The sequence below is a fragment of the Neovison vison genome, chromosome 10, assembly GCF_020171115.1.
Source record: "Neovison vison isolate M4711 chromosome 10, ASM_NN_V1, whole genome shotgun sequence".
Classification (NCBI taxonomy): domain Eukaryota; kingdom Metazoa; phylum Chordata; class Mammalia; order Carnivora; family Mustelidae; genus Neogale; species Neogale vison.
Window position 1 is genome coordinate 13,363,258 of NC_058100.1, and position 19,449 is coordinate 13,382,706.

Below are 19,449 nucleotides of genomic sequence, written 5' to 3' on the forward strand. Positions count from 1 at the left end.
ACCAATAGGCTCATCCTTGGATTTATATTAAAACGTAATGGTATTTTGCTTATATATTGCATAGCTAAGATGCAACAATATTAAAACATACAAAATATCCCATTTTTATGACAGAAATTATTTCATGTACTTCGAATATGCTTTATAGCATTCTAAAATAAGTGATAAATTTTTTTTATACTGGCAAATCACCTTTAATTTAGAATAAATAATTTCTGAAAGAAGAATATCTGCCTATGTTCTCTTCCTTATTTTCCGTTAAAAAATCTTGCCCAATTTTTTTAAATTAAAAACGATGTGAGTTTATGTTTCAAAAATATTTTAGTAAATAAAAAGTTACCTACACTGGGCGCCTGGGTGGCTCAGTGGGTTAAAGCCTCTGTCTTCAGCTCAGGTCATGATCCCAGGTCCTGGGATCAAGCCCCGCATCGGGCTCTCTGCTCAGCGGGGAGCTGCTTCCTCCTCTCTCTCTGCCTGCCTGCCTCTCTGCCTACTTGTAATCTCTGCCTGTGAAATAAATAAATAAAATCCTAAAAAAAAAAGAAAAGTTACCTACTCATTTCTATCATCCAAATGTACTATTCAGAAGAATTTTTGCAAAGCTTTAATATGATCCAGAATAAGATTAAGAGCAAAAAAGAAATATAATCTTTAATTCTGGGGAGAAAAAATTTTTAACTGCTGCAAAGAATTTTCTTTTTCAAAATCATGTATGTGTTAAGTGATAATGAAATATTCACCTGCGTTAAGTTCTATCATGATAGTTAGCACTCTTACTATTTGGAGGAGTACTGGTTCGCATTTATTTATGTTAACTGACAAAATGGTAGTTCTATAATTTAATAAAACACTTAAGTTCAGAAGTTGGGATAAATAAAAAAATGCATCACTTGATATCTTAAGTGTACACCTTCCTTTATAATAATAAGTACCAGGCCATGGACTAATTTAACCTTGGATAGGTAATACCTGTAACACTCAAATGGGCTTGAAAATATAAACCTCCCCGTTCCAGCATACGTTCAAGGGGAGGATGCAAGTATGTGCAGATGAGTGGTAGAAGGGAACTATTTTTATGATGCAAAGATGGGAAAAGGAATGGATCCCTTTTTTAAAAGGAACAGATCCCAGTTATTAAACAATTCCTTTATAAACTTTAGATCTTAGACGTAGTCTCAAAGAAATTTTGGAATTATATTCAACAGTCTTACTTTCTTTTGGTTTAACATCTAGATACTAAGCCACCTAATTTAATCATCTTTACGGGAGTGACGGGAGTGACAAGGAACCAAATCTCCAAACAGATGGCGCCTTCCGATAAGACCACCTGCAGCCAAACTCCCCCGTTTCCCTGGTCAGTCAAACCAAGCAGGAGAATTTAAGCTAATTCAAGTGTCAGGGAAAAGCTGGGGCAGGGGAGAGTCTAAAATACACCAAATATGCTTTCTAAGAAATTATGCCTCACTGCATAAGTTAAACATGAGAATTTCCACCTCAGTAAATCTCTCATACAAAAATAACCTAACACTTATGTGTGTTTTAGCATATAAAAGGACATAATAGAAAAGTAGAAATTTGGTGTATTTCTTAAATCTTACATAGCACAAGTTCTAAAAATGAAATCATCCCGCTGAATCAGAAATACTATCATGTTAAATTACACTACACAGGTTTCTCAATAGCTCACCAAAACAAATACCATACATTCCCCTCACGAAAGCACAAACACACAGAACCAATAAAGTTGGAAAGCTAAAAAAGATTAACTTCAGGGAGTTCATTTTAATTATGAAAAGCACTGCATTTCTAGAAACTGCTGATACTGGAACAAAATACCAATATCCATGACCAATACGTAAACTTATAATGATCTGGGCAAATGTGCATCTCGCTAGTTAAGCAGAAATACTCCTTTTTACATGTTTGAGAAACAATGCTTAAAATCATACAAGGTTTGAAAAACTTAATTTAACAAAGTTTTCACGAAAAGAGAAAACACCCAGGTTGGTAATAATTAAAAGTCTTTCGGCTTTCTTACAAATGAGAGCTTCACAGCCGCGAGCACAGAGCATTTCGCCAGGAAAAATACACTGACTGTGTGCTGTGTTTCCTCCACAGTCCATGTGTCCAGTCGCTCCCAGAGCCTGGCTCACTGCTTATCCGCATCGTCACTCTCCTGGTCCCAGTCTTTCATGGATGCTCCCATCATGAAATCATCACGTAAGATTGTCCATCCAGGGCCCTCTTCTGCTTTCGCTTCAGTCTGAGGACAATTACAGAAACAAAATATCAAAAGACAATTTAATCATAAGGGAAATAAAAAAGCCCAAGCTACAAAACTAACTTGTCAACACTTAGTTTCAGAACAGAAATGAAAACAAGACAAATTATAGTTAATTTACACACTGTGACATAAGCACAAATATGGAATAGTTATATGTTAATGAACTATTTTTAACCCCATAAAAAATCATGGAAGCAAAAAAACCTTTTACTGGAAGGGGGGAGAGAATATAGTAGAATCTAGGTTTGCTATGAATTTTTAAAATCTGGCAATCGAGAAAGACTTAAATATTATTTAATGTTTATGGATGATTTATTAGAAAAATTCTGGCAAACTATTTTAAAACAAAAAGGAATTTAACAAAGCCTTATCATACATGATAAAAGAGAGAAAAGGAGACTAACTTGGTATTGTGTTAGGTTTTTATAGGTGTTATCTCATTTAACATTTGATAAAAATGTGAACCAAATGTTCTTTATTTAGGTTATGATGTCACTGCCTGACCTAATCATGTAGTCAAAAGACTAATCACATGCTAAAATGATAAATAACTGAGGCAGGCAATAAACGTAATAGGTAGTCAATTTTGCTTATTTATAGGATTTACATAAAACTGTAACAGCCAAAGCACAACCTTGAATTTCATGGTACAACAGCACCACCTTGTGGTATTAATTAAGTAATACAATATATGAGACCTCAAGTTCTGCGGATTCTTTCCTTCATTCCACAAATGTGCTTCAAGCACTGTTCTTAGTGTTGGAAATACATTCGTGAACAAAACAAAGCCCCTGTTCCCTGGGATCTAACAGTCTACACCTTTCTATTTAAACCATTCATAAAATACAACGTTGGAAAAAACTCCCAAAGTATGCAAGAACCCATGATATTTGGCTAAAAAATAGTGTTATCTTTATGAGAGAGCTATTAACCATATAAAAAGCAATTTTTAAGAGAAAAGATATTAAAGACATTTCCTGGGTTACAAGAGACTACTTATCTAATTCTGCTGAAGCTACCTTCTATTTTAAAAAACATCGCCCCAAAAGAGCCAATTCTATTTAGGAAAAAAAGGACACTATTAGAAAACAGGAAAAATATCCTATTGGATTCACCCTTGTCTTCCTGGGATCAAAAAATCAAGCAAAGTCTGTACCTAAATGTAAAGACTAAAGAGTATATAAATTGAGCAAAGATTTCAGAATTGTCTGAAGTCAAACAGCATGCTCTGTACTTTAATTAAACCAACACAAAAAAGAAAAAATATCGGTGTTTTTAGAAACCAACACTAAAACAACTGCAAAGTTTCTCATGCACTGATATGGGAGTGAGCAAGTGAGAAAGGAACGTGTAACTCTCCGCACGGAGCACGCGCACACCTTCCCATCCCTCATTTCTACAGTTCCAGAACTACCTCCCTAAAACTATTCTTGCTTCTGTTGGATTTAGTTACCTAACTGGATAAAAGGCTATTTACTTTTTTTTTAATTCAGCTCAAGATTTCTTTGCCAATCTCCTCACCTTAAGTAAGAGAAAAAGCGGTTTCCTTGGAGAGAGCCACTTAGATGGAACCACAATCAAAACACCTCTCCCGCCACATTAATCGTTCAAAATTTTCAAGTAAATTCTAAAAAGTATATGACTCCTGGTATATGCAAGTTACTGACCAGTAAAGACTTAACCCTGACACTGACGTTCGTGTTTACACATGAACAGGCCCAATCTCTGCGGTAAGCTTCCGCGGGCAGCGTTCCACCCAACGCGCTGTCAACACGCCCCCGGCCACGGGAAGGCAGACCCTCACGGCTGAGCTCAGTGCAGACTGCTTCTACGTGACAGCGCGTCCTGACAGCCCACCTCGGCAGGACTGTGGGTTACTCCTCTACTAGGCAGCATCATAAAAGCTGTTAGCAGCCGAAAGCAAAGGAAGGAAGAGTAGAAGAGGAACAAAGCCTTCAACAGGTAGTTCAGAAAGAAAGAAAAGAACCCTAGTGGGCCAACGGAAAGAACTCACTGATTAAAATGTTGAAAGCAACTGCCCAGCACGCTTGTCGTGAAAGACGATTATGCAAACATGTATTTCAGGCAAAGAGAACAATCATAGTAAACTCGAAGCATCTCTCAACGGTCCAATGCAAAGAGTAACAATGAAGTAAAGCTTTGTTGGGGGATTTTGGTTGTACTGTTTCTGGTTTTTTTCAGCAACTGATTGTCTATATCAATAATTTTCCAAGTGTGGTCCCCAGACAGGCAGCACTAGCACAAGTATCACTTGTTAGAAAATGAGAATCTCGGGCCCCATTCCAGACCTCCTGAATCAGAAGCCCTGGGAGCTGGAGCCTGGCAACCTCTTTTCGTAAGTCATCCAGTGCTTCTGACACTGGCTACAGTCTGAGAACCACCAGTCGATAAAAGAACAAATAAGTCGTAGTTTCATTCTCTGCTACAAGACCAAGTAAACGTTACAGCTGAGAGAGAAAAGATTTTAGATTCTGGAAATCCAATGTTAGGACACCTCACTAGATGTTTCTAGAGTCGCCATCATCCAAGCTCCCACATTACAGTGCTATTTTTATACTGTGAAGCAAAAATAGGGACAAAAACAAAACAATAGAAAACTTAGTACAAACAAGTATGGGTTAATGTATTTTAAAAAGCAGGTATTTTTTTACAGTATTTATCCTGATGGCAGTGCAAGAAACACTGTTTTAAAGGCAACAGGATGACCCTTTACTTTCTCTGCCTACACTTGCTAAAGTAACACACAGCCAAGAAAGAAGGTGGGGGTGGGGGCAGTCCACGTAAGGTGGCAGCTTGAACATACACAACTAGTCCTGCTCAACTGCAAAACTCACTGCAACAACAGAAAAGTGCCTTGTTATTTTAAAGACATAATTCACAAGGAAAAGATCCAGAGAGACAGCAGTGACAGCGTGGAAGCGAGACGGGCCAGAAGACTGTCTGGTCAAAGCCACAGAAGCGCACTCCTAGGACTGCAACCGTCAAGACGTGACAAACCCAGTTCACACAGCCGGCTCTCAAGAAACCAACCAACCTACCGACCGACCAAAGCCCCGGGAACTAGCACTCGCTGGGTACTTTGGGAATTGAGGATAGGAACAGAAGGCTCAAAACAAAGAGAACTAGGAGAACCTTACGTTGAGAAGCGATCAGATCTCTGGCTCCCCTTCTCCATTGCACACTAGCTGGGTGGGAGACTGAAGCTTTACCCTCCCGAGAGGGGATGGGCTAAGCACGGCTGAAGGCGCAGGTGCAGTACCAGAAACGAGAATTCAGTTATACCCCCTGCTCCCCGATAACGAGTCTCAAACCTCTTCTCACTTTGGGCTCCCAAGAATACTGGGAGGCAGGGGCGCCTGGGTGGCTCAGTGGGTTAAGCCTCTGCCTTTGGCTCAGGTCATGATCTCAGGGTCCTGGGATCGAGCCCCGCATCGGTTCTCTGCTCAGCGGAGAACCTGCTTCCCCTCTGCCTGCCTCTCTACCTGTGATCTCTGTCTGTCAAATAAATAAATGAAATCTTTAAAAAAAAAAATACTGGGAGGCAGATCTTTCCCTTCAGGCAGGAAATCAGGAACAGCCTAGAGAAAATCTGGCCAGTGGCTAATAAACAGCCCCTGGAGAGAACACCACACGAAGGCTCCTGACACATGCACAACATCCGCACGCGCACAACTTCATTGCCTCTTTGGGATTATTTGTTCTAAATCATGAACAGACGACGAAGGACTATCAGAAAGGAAAGAGAGGATAACAAACACAAACATTTAGAAAGCAGCTTGTAGGAAAACAGAAGTGTTCAAAGAGAAGAAAATTTAGGGGAAAATACCATTAATATACTCAAAGAATTAGGAGATGATAGTGCATCCACACAAGTGGTTGCTATTTAAAAAGAAACATTAAGAGAATAACAAGGAACTTGAAATTAAAAACATGATGGCAGAAATAAAAACATCAATACAAGGCTGAGAAGCTAAAGCTATGGAGTCAGCCAGAAAATAGAGTAAAAAGAAACAAGTGATGGAAAATAGAAGTCAGATAACTGGAGGACCAGTCCAGGAGGTTCAACATACAAATAACAATTATACAGAGAGAATACAAATATGGAGGGGAGGAAAACCAATGAAATACTTCAAAAAAATTTCCCAGAAGCAAAGGACACACACTTCCAGAATAAAAAGAGCCCTCTGAATGTCCAAAACACAAAAGAAAAACCAAGCCACATCAAGGACATCATGTACAATTTCAAAATGATAGGTACTGGAAAAATATCCTGTAAGCTTTCTCAGGTCCGAAAGAGAACAAACAAGTCACATACTTAGAGATGATCAGGAATTAAAACAGATAACAGATTTTCCTATAAGCAACCCTATAAGCAAGAAAGCACAAGACACATTCTTTCAAAATACTGAAGAAATAATTCCCAACTTAAAATGCAATACTCAGATACACTGTTATTCAAATATGAGGAAAGAAGAGAGGTACTTTCAGACTTGTAAGGGACCCAAAAGTTTACTTCTAATTAAGCCTGTCTCAGGAAACTACTGAGAACATCCTCCACAAAAAAGGAAGAGTAAACCAAGAAGACAAAGACACAGGATAGAAGAAGTAGGCAGTCCAACAGAGGAAAGAGAAGGGAAGTTCGGGGCGCTGGGGTGGCTCAGTGGGTTAACGCCTCTGCCTTCCGCTCAGGTCATGATCCCAGGGTCCTGGGATCGAGCCCCACATCAGGCTCTCTGCTCAGCAGGGGGCCTGCTTCCCTTCCTCTCTCTCTGCCTGCCTCTCTGTCTACTTGTGATCTCTGTCTGTCAAATAAATAAATAAAATCTTTAAAAGAGAAGGGAAGTTCCAGAGTGAGAGTAAATGGAGACTCAAGAATGGTAACTGAGCATCAGGCACACAGACATCCTAGAACACGGCATGATACCGTAACCTGACAAAAATACTGAAGATATTCTTCACCAAAACAATGGGAGTAAACCAAGAAAAAAGAAATGTGATCCAGTAAATATGAAACCCAATCCAGAAGAAATTCCAAGGATCATAAAAAATATAAGTCCCAGGATGACAACTGTGAAGCAGCCCAAGGGGGCAAGCAGCCCAGAAAAAGGAGAATGGGGCAGTCTAGGAGAGAACAGCTCAAAAATACATTACCTGAGGTAATTTGATTTTGAAAAACTAAATAAACTAAGGAAGTTACATATGAAAAGCAAGGCGATTTTTAACTCAAGGAAAAACAAATAGAAAGGAAACAAGTTAAGAATACAGAGAGGCATATGGGGCGCCTGGGTGGCTCAGTGGGTTAAGCCGCTGCCTTTGGCTCAGGTCATGATCCCAAAAGTCCTGGGATCAAGTCCCATATCGGGATCTCTGCTTGGCGGGGAACCTGCTTCCTCCTCTCTCTCTCTGCCTGCCTCTCTGCCTACATGTAATCTCTCTCTGTCAAATAAAGAAATAAAATCTTTAAAAAAAAAAAAAAAAAGAATACAGAGAGGCATAAATGCCAATGTAAGGAGCTAAAGGAGTAGTAAGTGGTTGTCCTGGGGTAGGAGCCACAGAGAGTAGGCAGAATAGGGCAGAATACTATTTATAATAATCCTTTTGGCAAAATGCGACCTCTTAAACCACATGGGTAAGTAAAAATTAATTTAAATGGGAAAAAACAGGACCAAGTAATGAGAAAACAAACTATTCCTTGATTATTTCCACAAATTCTAAGTTTTGCAAGCCTCCTCTAAGATCTTCCAAAAAAATCTCCCCCAAGACACTCTTTCAGTTTTACTATGATTCTGTTTCCCTTTCCAATTTATTGAAATGAAAAAAATGTTAAAAACATGAATTATGCTATGAAGTTATTATGTGCCAGTTTACATAATACTGCCTTATTTCTAATTCTCTGAAAATTCCTAGCCGGAAAGCAGCTGTCTTCCTCATCTTATAGAAGGAAACGAAGGCTCAAAGAAGTGAAGGAACTTGAACTCAAGTTCAGTTAATAAATGGCTGAGTCAACACTCAAGCGCAAATCCATGATTCCCAAGTCCAAGTTCTTTCCGTAATACTGTACGGCTCTAAAACTTAGTAAAAACACTATTATTACTAAATCGCCTGTTATAACCTATAAATTATACAGTACGATGAGTACTAAAATACACTGAAAATGACTGAATATGTTTAACACAACTTCTATAAAAGTCAGAACTTGTGGAGGACACGTGGATGGCGCCGTTGGTTAAGCATCTGCCTTCAGCTCAGGTCATGAATCTAGGGTCCCGGGCTCCCAAATCAGGCTCCTGCTCATCTGCTTCATCCTGCCCCTCTGCTCCTGCTTTCTCTTACTCTCTCAAATAAATAAATAAAACCTTTAAAAATAAATAAAGTCAGAACTTGGGAATATTATATTGCACAACAGATTTACATAATATCAATTTACTATATCTCTTCCATAAAGATGATTTATCATTAGGTATAAAAATTTTCTGAATACTTGGACCATCTACAAAGAAAAGTTCGATCAGAGATTAATAAGAAAAGGCAGCTGAGGGAAATTCCAAATGTGTCATTCACTGGGAACACTTGCCTAGGGTGATTCCTAAACAGATTTTGTTACATGTTAAGACATCATGAGAATTAGGACTTTTTGGTTTGTTTGTAAAATGGAGGTAGTGGTAATCTGATGCATTACTTTTATAAAAGGAATGAAAACCAACAGAGTTCTGGATCTGAATCACAACAGTTGACTATTGATTACAACACTGAAAATCAGAAAGCTCAGAGGTCCAGGTCTTCAAAAAAATGAAAGATCCTTCCCTTAACCTTGGTACGGATATACTGCAAGATACAGGGAACCCCACTACCCAGGTTAGGCACAGACAGGTGCTCTCATCAGGAGGAAGTGGTAGGAAGGTTCAGCACGATCAAAACCGAGCAGGCTGTGCAGCCCGTCAGTGCCGCTACAAAGCAGTACAAACTCAGTGACCTCCAGCAACCTGCACGGCAACTCTCTGGGCCTACATCAACCGACAAGTAACACTGATTAAATGCAAAAGTTTAATGAAAACCACATGATAGAAGGAAACAAAATAGTCCCTACCCTCACTGGCCTGCTTTTATACAAATATTTAATCAAGATCATACAGAAGCAGTCTGTGTCAATTTTGAAGATGAAGACAACCCTTAAAAATGTTAATCAGCTTCCATTTCAAGGTTCAAACATACGCTGGCAGCTACTGAAAAGAAAACTGAAAACAGAGGTTTGGAATTATTCATTAGTCTAATACCAAATAATTAAGAGTTTAACCTCATTTCAATTCTGAAGGGGAAAATTAAAGCCAAATCCTAAAACAATAAACACTATAATCACATCTATATTTAGCAATGAGCAATAGTTGTGATTTCATTGCTTTCCCTGAGAATGTTCAGTTTCCATTTTAATTTAGTTTCATCTGAATTAAAAAAGGTTCTTAACACATGGGCTAAATTCACCTTAATACCTGTATTGTTGCAAATTTTTTATAAAGCTATTTATAGTTATAGTTAGTAATCTCCCCTCCAGCTGATTAAAGCCTATCTGAAAGTTCTGCCAGGGAAATGAAGGATATATGGGAAATCCCTTCATAAAAAGATTTATTCCGGTAGAAATCAACAGAAATGAAACACAGCCCCGTATTTTTAGAATCTGAATAAGAACATCTATGGCTTTCTCATAACGCCAGACATTAAAGCATCCCACGAACCATAAAGGATATTTATTTATTTATCTGAAAGAGAAATCAGAGACGGAGAACACACGGGGTAGGGTGAGGGGGGAGAAGGTGCTTCTCTTCACTTTTCTAGAACTCTGTCAGAGTTTTTATTTTTATTTCTTTTTTAAAGATTGCATTTCTTTCTTTGAGAGCGAGCAAGAGAGCGCACAAGCAGGGGGGTAGAAGGGCAGAGGGAGAGGCAGACTCCTCTCTTAGCAGGGGGCCCAATGCAGGACTTGATTCCTGACCCAAAGTTAGATGCTTAACCAAATGAGCTACCCAGGCACCCCAAGGATTGAAAATTTAATCGGAAAGTGTTGAGATTTTCAAACTGGAATGTACAAGAGTTCTAGTGAGAACATACAGATTCAAGGTTATGAAGATCCTGTAATCAGTACATACTCAACTTTCCTCTGATTCTCAAACCAGGGAATAAAATAAATTAAATATTAAAATAAATAAAATATTAAAATGGTTCTTAATATTTTATTTATTTATTTGACAGAGCAAGAGAGCACAAGCAGGCAGAACAGCAGAGGGAAAGGGAGAAGCAGGCTCCCCAGTGAGCAAGGAGCCCGATGGGGGCTCGATCCCAGGACCCTGGGATCATGACCTGAGCTGAAGGCAGTCACTTAACCAACCGAGCCTCCCAGATGCCCTAATTCCCAAAGAATTCTTAATAAGCAATTCCTAATTGTTTTGATCAATCTGTGCCTTCTTCATTTCTTCACACACTTGTTTTAGTTCGTTTTAACTGTTTTACTAGGACAGCATTCCAGACAATAAGCCCATTTGGGCTTTGTTTTTGTTAACTATTATATAGTTTCCAGATTCTTATACAGTTTACAAACTTAAATCGGTAACCTGTAAGATCCAAACAAGCAAGAAAAGTATTCAGTAGGCTATCCAAGGAAAAAAGACCAAGATGCTAAAATTATATGTCCCCTTTAGATGTAGTCCAAGCACATGTTAAACGTAGACAGCTCTCTAAGAAAACCTAATTCTACGCAGCTTTCCGAGAATTCAGGCCTAATACTCCTAAAACTCTTCGGTGTCGGTTTCCCCATCTGCTGCACTATTTTTTTTATTTTAATTTCCACGCTGCCCTGGATTTTACCACGTATGCAATACACGCGACTGCTCAACGCGGTTCGCTCTGGCGGCTCCCATTCTAACTTGCTCTCTATATATCTAAATAGAGTTAAGTTTGAGGAAACATTTAAGCAATCCAGATGTTCCTCATTGTTTATAATCTCTTAAGAACTCTTAATAAGTTAAAGTTGACTGAACTGCCCAAAAGACAAATGTAACACCTCAAGAAGCCTTTTGACAAAAGTGCTCTATTATTTTTAGACTCAATTAGGAACTTGAAACATTGAGAACACACTCTGCCAGTCAGACACTTAAAGCGTATCGTTCTTCTTTTATCAACCTCGTTATATCGTATATATATGAGAATTCAGACTTATAAACAACTTACTAGAGCTGTGAATTCATCTAGAAAACAGACACTAATTTTTAAAATCATAAATTTGTTAAAAAGCTTAAGTGAGAAAACATATGTAAAAGTTCTCTGTGAAACTATGAAATGTTACATAAACAAAACTTCTATCTCATAAAAATATGCATGCTATCCATCTACCTACGAAAATCAACAAAAAGATTTAAAAATAAATAGACTGTCCTCACTAGAGATCCCTGGAAAAAGGGTGAATCCAGCTCTGGGCCACAGAAAGTACAAGGTTAAGCCTGAGAGCCTGTGTCCCAGAAAGCAAGAAAGTACTCGAAGGAAAATGAGGTCATGTCAGAAGGGCACAAGAAACTAGTTTGCATTGGTTCCTGTCCTCACATTTGCGAACTTAAGCATTAAAAAAAAGCCTAACAAGGGATGCCTGGGTGGGTCAGTTGGTTAAGCCGCTACCTTCAGCTCAGGTCATGATCCCAGGATCCTGGGATCAAGTCCCACATCAGGGTCCTTGCTCAGGCAATTCCAGGCAATAAGCCCATATGGCTCCTTGCTCAGCAAGGAGCCTGCTTCTCTCTCTGCCTCTGCCTGCCACTCTGCCTGCTTGTGTGCTCTCTCTCTCTCTCCCTCTCTCTCTGATAAAGAAAGAAAGAAAGAAAGAAAGAAAGAAAGAAAATCTTAAAAAAAAAAAAAAAGGCATAATGATTCTAAAATACCAAACAACTAGACATTCCTACATCTACGAAATTAAACCAAGACAAAAACAAGAAGGTGGGAGGGAGGGAGGAACGTCAACTTGCCAGCACTGGAGATGACAGCTAAGTCCACTCCTTACTCTGAAAAGCGGTCATTAAAAGCAAAGTTACATTAACCCCGTATTTTGGAACTTAAATTTAACCCTAGAAAAATAAATAGAAAATGAATGAGAAAAGCACCGGTTTGCAAATTTTCAATAATATTTAACTGTTTTGGACAAGGATCATCAATTGATGGTAACAGGCAAAAGATAGATGGGGAAAAGTATATTTGCTCCTTTCAAATTATTCATCCCAGAAGTTACTTTCTAACTGTAGAGGAGAAAATGCACCTTTAATGAAGAAACATTTATTACCACTTTCACCACGTGAAAAACCCTCATCGCTAATATGGGACATTCTGATACTGGGTGTCCTGAAGTGAGAGCATACTACGGACACACCATCTCCGTATTACACCTATGACACAGTTTAAGCCACAAAAAATTTTAACCTAAATCCTAATCTTTAGTCGTAACCTTCCACTTAAAGTGAAAGGGCACAGAGGAGCAAGTCCATAGACGTGATGAAACAATCAGACAGATTTGGAACTGGACTCATTCTTCAAGACAACTAGTTTAGTTATAAATGATCTTCTGAATTGTAGGATATGTGAATTTTATCTCAAGAAAGCTGTTTTAAACAAAGAATTCTCCTGGGGCGCCTGGGTGGGTGGCTCAGTCGGTTAAGCCTCTGCCTTCGGCTCAGGTCATGATCTCAGGGTCCTGGGATCGAGCCCCACATGGGGCTCTCTGCTCAGCAGGGAACCTGCTTCCTCCGTCTTCTCTCTGCCTGCCTCTCTGCCTTACTTGTGATCTTTCTCTCTCTCTCTGTCAAATAAATAAATAAAATATTAAAAAAAATAAAAATAATAAAGAAAGAAAGAATTCCCAGGACCGTATGGGTGTTAGCACCTTCAAATAATCACCCCCAAACAAAAACTAGATGCAGAGGAAGACAGGCAGACAAGTCTATATAACAAACACATGGACAAGTGTCAACAATTATCAAACCTAGGTGACAGAAACACTGGTCTTTCATACTTTCTTCCTGTTTGAAAATTCCCATTAAGCAACCGGGGAAAAACAAGAATCCTAAAATTTCTATTGGGCAAGCAATGATTAAATACAGGATGCATCTGATACCCAATAAATTTTAATTAAGTCCCTGATAAAAGAATAGAAAATCAATTCTAACAGTGAACTTCTAAAGAATTCCTTAAATGAGTTCAATGAGTTTGTTTTATGATTCTGAAATGCTTTACTACAGTAATATTTTCTCTTTCTGAACAGTTTTGAGAAATGAGACTTTAAAACCTATCAGTCTCCACACGCTGCTACACCTCTAATGAAGGGGCTGTGAGACCCAGGCAGACTCAGACGGCAAGCCCTCGCTCTCATCATTCTCCTTCGAGCCTCAGGGGGTGACACTGCGGCTCATCAGCCAGCCCCACCTCTTCTAGCTCATCTAGGTGAGAAAAGGGAGACCCAGTTTTCAGTTCTGCTTCTAACGAATGACCTCAGATCTTTTTAAGGAGCAGGCACAAATGGCTGACTTGGAGCAATGTGGACTGGGTTTTAATCCAGATTCCACCAACTACTATCAATGTTACCCGGGCCAAGTCACTTAATATTTCTGATCTGGGGTTTTTTACCTCTAAAATGAGAATTCTAGGGACGCCTGGGTGGCTCAGTTGTTAAGCATCTGCCTTTGGCTCAGGTCATGATCCCAGGGTCCTGGGATCTAGTCCCACATCAGGCTCCTTGCTCAATGGGGAGTCTGCTTCTCCCTCTCCTGCTCCCCCTACTTGTGTTACCTCTCTTGCTGTGTCTCCTCTCCCTGGCAAATAAATAAAATCTTAAAAAAAAAAAAATGAGAATTCTAGTACTTCTTAAAATGTAACTATATAAAAACACCTCTCAAAGTACCTGGCACAAAGCAAACAGTACCAAGCCCCTTCCTAGTCCTTCTACCATCATTCCCACTTCCTAATGCCCTGAATCATCACATATATGCATAGAATCCCCAACTACGGATATCTGGAATCTTCTAATGATGTTTCTACACACTAGTCACAAAGATGAGAACATTCAAATACTGGAGTATGAAAGCAACCACTTAGAAACCAAACTCTCCTTCGTAAGTAAAATCTTTAAAGTAACAGAGTGTAAGTATAGCTTAAAACGGGGAAGAGAAAGTGGGCAATCTCCAGGTCCCCAAAACCTAGGTTTATTATTATGTAACAATTTGCATCAATAGACTAGAGGCCCCTAAAATGAGAATTTTCCTAATCTAAACATAATTTTCACTAAATTATTAGATATTTTTTGGATTATCCAGTAATTCATAAAGAGTAACAGGTTCTTTCCAAATTCGTTTCCAACTTTCATCTTTGACTATTTATCTGTTAAGAAAAATAAGAACTAGGGGTGCCTGGGTGGCTCCATGGGTTAAAGCCTCTGCCTTCAGCTCAGGTCATGATCCCAGGATCCTGGGGCTCTCTGCTCCGCCGGGAGCCTGCCGCCTCCTCTCTCTCTGCCTGCCTCTCTGCCTACTTGTGATCTCTGTCTGTCAAATAAATAAATAAAATCTTAAAAAAAAAAAGAAGAAGAAGAAAAAGAACTAAATATAAGGTACACAAAATGAAAGTACCTGCAGACATTTACATAGCACCATGCCAAGCACTATTCTAAGGACTCTACCAACTCCCTTGAGTCTTAGAGTTATCTCTATGAGGTGGTTATTGCTACCAGAATGATTATCTGAAACACTTAAGGAACCTGAGGCATCGTGTGGGTACATAACCCCTATGCCGTGTATTGCAGAACAAGCGTTTCAACCCAGGCCATCTGGTTCCAGGCCGTGGCCTCTGCTACTGTAGACTATCTCACACATCCCTCATCAACATTCTCGTCTGCCTACAGCTCAAGCAAAAAACACCAACCAACTCATATTTGTGATTTTCAGTAAGAAACAATAAAATATTTTCTTGATTTTTGCAAATGTACCATCTAAGTGTAAGCATGTAGCATAAGACTTACTTTGCACAGGACAATTAAAAAAAAAAAAAAAAAAAAAAAAAAGCCTGAACCTCACTGATGAGAACCCTATACACACATCCACTCCAGCAACTTCAAATCGAACATTTCTTCAAATAGGGCCAGGAGACATATGGCACCATCAGTACATTTTATTTCAACAGTAACTCAAGATTTCTACAGAAGCCCCATGATTCGTTCTGACGCTTCCCTCATACCCGTATTTCCCCCATGTCAAAATGCTGCCTGCACCACGTTCCAAACCCAAGTTTGCTTTGATTACAACTGCTATCCAAATCCCAAACCACGCGACATTAAAGCTAAACAGCCTATTTTAAAAGGAGTTGCGAAACGGGCTTTAAGCTGTTCCCATCAACAGCATGTGTACAATCATGCTCATTCTCATTTCAAACTTTGGAGTCTCTCTTTTGTCTAAACTCCAATCTATTTAGGCATTTTCAGTAAACAAACATTAAGCTGAATTATTTACAAAGTTAGAATTCCACACATTCCAGCCAGAGCTGCTTTTATGTGAGAGTAAAACACTGCTGCCGCACAATGCAGGGGCAATTCAAGGACAGCATCGTTCTCTACCCCCTTGCCTGCCTCCCATTTCCCCAACACCAGTTAAAAACGAAATCCTGAAAACTGCCAGGGACCACCTAGGGAGCTGCATGCGGAGTCCCTCCATTCTTTGGGAGCAGGAACTCAGCAGGTCTCTGAACCCTACAGAACGCAGTTTTCGCAGGACAGAGCAGTGCAAAGCTAGGTTTAGTTACGAACATACCAAAAAAGCCAGGTATTTCAAAAGTATTCCCACCACTAAATACGCAGCTATGGAGGAACTGTGATGGCCATTACCGTGTATGAGAAACAAAGCCCCTAACTTACCTCTATGTTTGACATTTCAAGTGCTCATTATCACAAAAATCAGGAAAAAAAAATTGTGTGTGTGTGTATACATATATATACATATATATACACACATATATATGTGTACATATATATACATATATTTTCCCCCCCCTCCGCTCCAGCAATTTTTTCCCTTGGGAATTTTTCACTGAAATTTGTTGTCCAGCAATCACTAAAAAAATTACTTTCTAACAGAAACTAGCTAACATTTCCCCTTACTATGAAATTATTATTGTGGCTTCATTATAACCAAAGGTGAATGTGATACATGGCAATTTCAAATAAATGAAAACCGTGCAAGTCTGTAATTCAAGAGTTTGAATAACACAGAGTCAAAGCCTTCCTAACAAGCAGCCAATATATACCCTTTTGAGATTCAGATTTAAAATGCATCATATGCATCATATTTCCTTCAGTCCCACCTTTAAGGAAATAGACACTTAAATTCCAAGAAGTTTGACTGGATTTAGTCAACTTTCAATAAAAGAGCAAAAGAACAACCACGACTTTGGAAACTAAGGGAAAAAAAATAATGGCTCTACATTATTAAAATCCTGATCACTCAGCATCAGGGAAAACATATCACTAGATTGGTACGTGTTCTGAATGGGATAAGGAAAGAGCTATTCCTGAGGGATAAAAAAGTGAAATTTTTTATGAGACCCTTTCTTACACAAAATATGAATTGTTGTTGCTTCCTTAAACACAGTGTCCTAAATACAATTTAATCTTTTTAAAAACCACTCGGGGTCAACATCATGGAATCCGGCAATGTGCCTTCTTACATGCTGGTGTGTAGCTGGTACGGGCCTTCCATTTATTTGGTTTAGGAGTAGAGTGGAATTTATAGGTTCTGGATTATAGATTCTCTCCAAATAACTGACAATTAATTTTTTTTGACAGTTTTTTAAATCTAGAAACATTTAACTATGTGAAAAACTCTCTAAAATACATGATGCATCTTCCTTGATGAGGTAAACAGGTAAATTGTTTTAGGGCCCTACAGAAACCTACAGGACTTCTGAGTCTCTGCAGCAAGGGCTCACGTATACCCTGCCCCTCTGGTCGCCCTCCCCTCTGTGTTCCATCTCCTCCACTGACCAAGTGCCTCGCCCCACACCCACTCCTTACTGTCATTCTCATTTCTGATTACAACTTCATCTCACAAAAATCCTCCTCTCTTGGGGGAAGGGGGGTGAAACAGGGGGTGGGGGTTCAGCAGTGAGCTTGTGATGAGCACGGGGTGATGCAGAGACGCGCTGAATCACTACACTGTACACCCGAAGCTGACATCATACTGTACGTACACTCTACTGGGATATAAAATAAGCCTTCATCCCCCAAACATGTTCCATCTTTTAAAGGTTCAATTTTGTGAAAGCTGTCACCATTTCTGAATCTCCTAAGCTGTAAACCTCACAGTCATCACAATTCCCCTCTCTCCCTGAACCCTCTGAATTATGTTAGTTCCAAATCAAATCAATCTACACCTTAAAACTACCTCTCTGACCTGGTTCTTTTCCATCAATCCCCACCCACCACATCTTAGATCAGGTTTTCCCCTCTTGCTTACGGCAACAGTCTCCCACTAGTTGGTCTTCTGACATAGTCTCTCCATCCTTCAGCATTCTTTTCCTTAAAAATAACCAAATCTGATCAGGTCACTTACCTGATGAAAAATTACAACTGGCTCTCAAATACCCAAGAAATAATGTCCATACGCCTTACCAGAAGACTCAAGACTTAAAAATGTGATCTACTACTTCTCCTCAGGTTCCCTTTCCCAGCCTCCCACCAATCAGCAAATACCCCATATCCCAACCTCTACGAAAGAAGGACCAGGAAAGGAAATTACAAAGGATGTGAAAAATTGAGAGCTGGTAGGCTTTGTTCCCCTGTAGTAGCACAATGATTGCCCGCTGCTTTTCCTTGGATTACCACTAGTGAAAATGTCACTCACTATGACTCCATTCTCTGACATTTATTTCATTTCTTTTAAATGTTTTCAAAGATTCAGTTTCAAATAGGCTAGCTTCAACAGCACTGAACACTTGTTCTAATTTATGACTTTCTTCATGAAATTCTTTAGCTTGAAGGTAAATATTCCAACAGAAATGCCACTCACTGGTGCTTCCTTTCCTGTTATCATCAGAATTCACATTATAAAATGAAAATGCTTCTTTAGATACTCAAAGCACCTTTACCCAAAGACTGGGTTAGTCCAGCGAAGGAACTAGTTCCTTTACTATGTTTGCTTCATGACTTTTTAAAACTAAAGCTAAGTGTCTCATACTCTCCTCAAGCACATTCCTCTGGAGAGTCAGTTTTCTCTGAACATCCTCCCATCAATTTTGCAACTTGACTACCTTCTCCTTTCATAAGCAACACACCGCCTGTACTACCTGGAACATTTGCTCAAACAATTTTCAAGTGGTTTCTCTTCTAGTTTCCACATGAAATGTTTAGTGGACTAAGTCATTCCCAAGAACCAAACCTCCACTGAACCTAACATTGAGTACTTGACCCCAAATTTCTACTTTTTTGGTTAAGAATCACTCTTTTCTTAGGCCTTCTCACTTCCACTAACTGTTTCTTGTTATGGCCCTATTTCACAAAGATATACATAAAAAAAAAAAGTTAACTAAGTCTCTAATATTGATTTGACATGATTTAATGTGATATGGCATGTCAGTGACTTGAGAAAACGGACATTACTGAGAAGGAGATATTGGGCAGTGAACTCACAAACAAGTGACTTACTTCCATACGTAAGTTTTGCAATGTAAGGAATTTAAAAGAAAAACTGTTAAGTTTGTGAATGACAGATGTGTAATGTGTACATTTATTAAAGTGATGTACATCACTGTGCAAATGACCTGATTTCCCATGATGAAAGAGATGTGCAACTGCTATTAAGAAAAAAAAAAAAAGTTAACCCTTACTTATGTAACAGAAGAAACAGCTCATTTTTTGATAGACAAAAATACTTAGAATACTATTTTTCCTAAGTTCTAGTGAGGGCTTTTTGATTTACAGACATTAGCTATTATCTCTTCTGAAATGAGCCCATCAGGTACTTTTCTGCTTTTGTTTTACTTTGCATTATGTGGGTTCAGCTCCAAGAAATAAAGCATAGTAATTAATGATTCAAATGTAATTTAATTTATCAGTCTGACATCTTTTAAAATAATTA

The 19,449-nt window shown here is 39.0% G+C and overlaps 1 protein-coding gene across 1 annotated transcript in view; it reads right to left on the reverse strand.

Annotated features, from left to right (window-relative positions):
- Positions 1-1,762: 1,762 nt before the first annotated feature.
- RRP15 (ribosomal RNA processing 15 homolog) overlaps positions 1,763-19,449 on the reverse strand; it is a 40,408-nt gene continuing 22,721 nt past the window's right edge. The window contains exon 5 of the mRNA XM_044266822.1: positions 1,763-2,263. Within this exon, the coding sequence (XP_044122757.1) occupies positions 2,150-2,263 (114 nt within the window). The 3' untranslated portion in view covers positions 1,763-2,149. The remainder of the gene's footprint in view (positions 2,264-19,449) is intronic.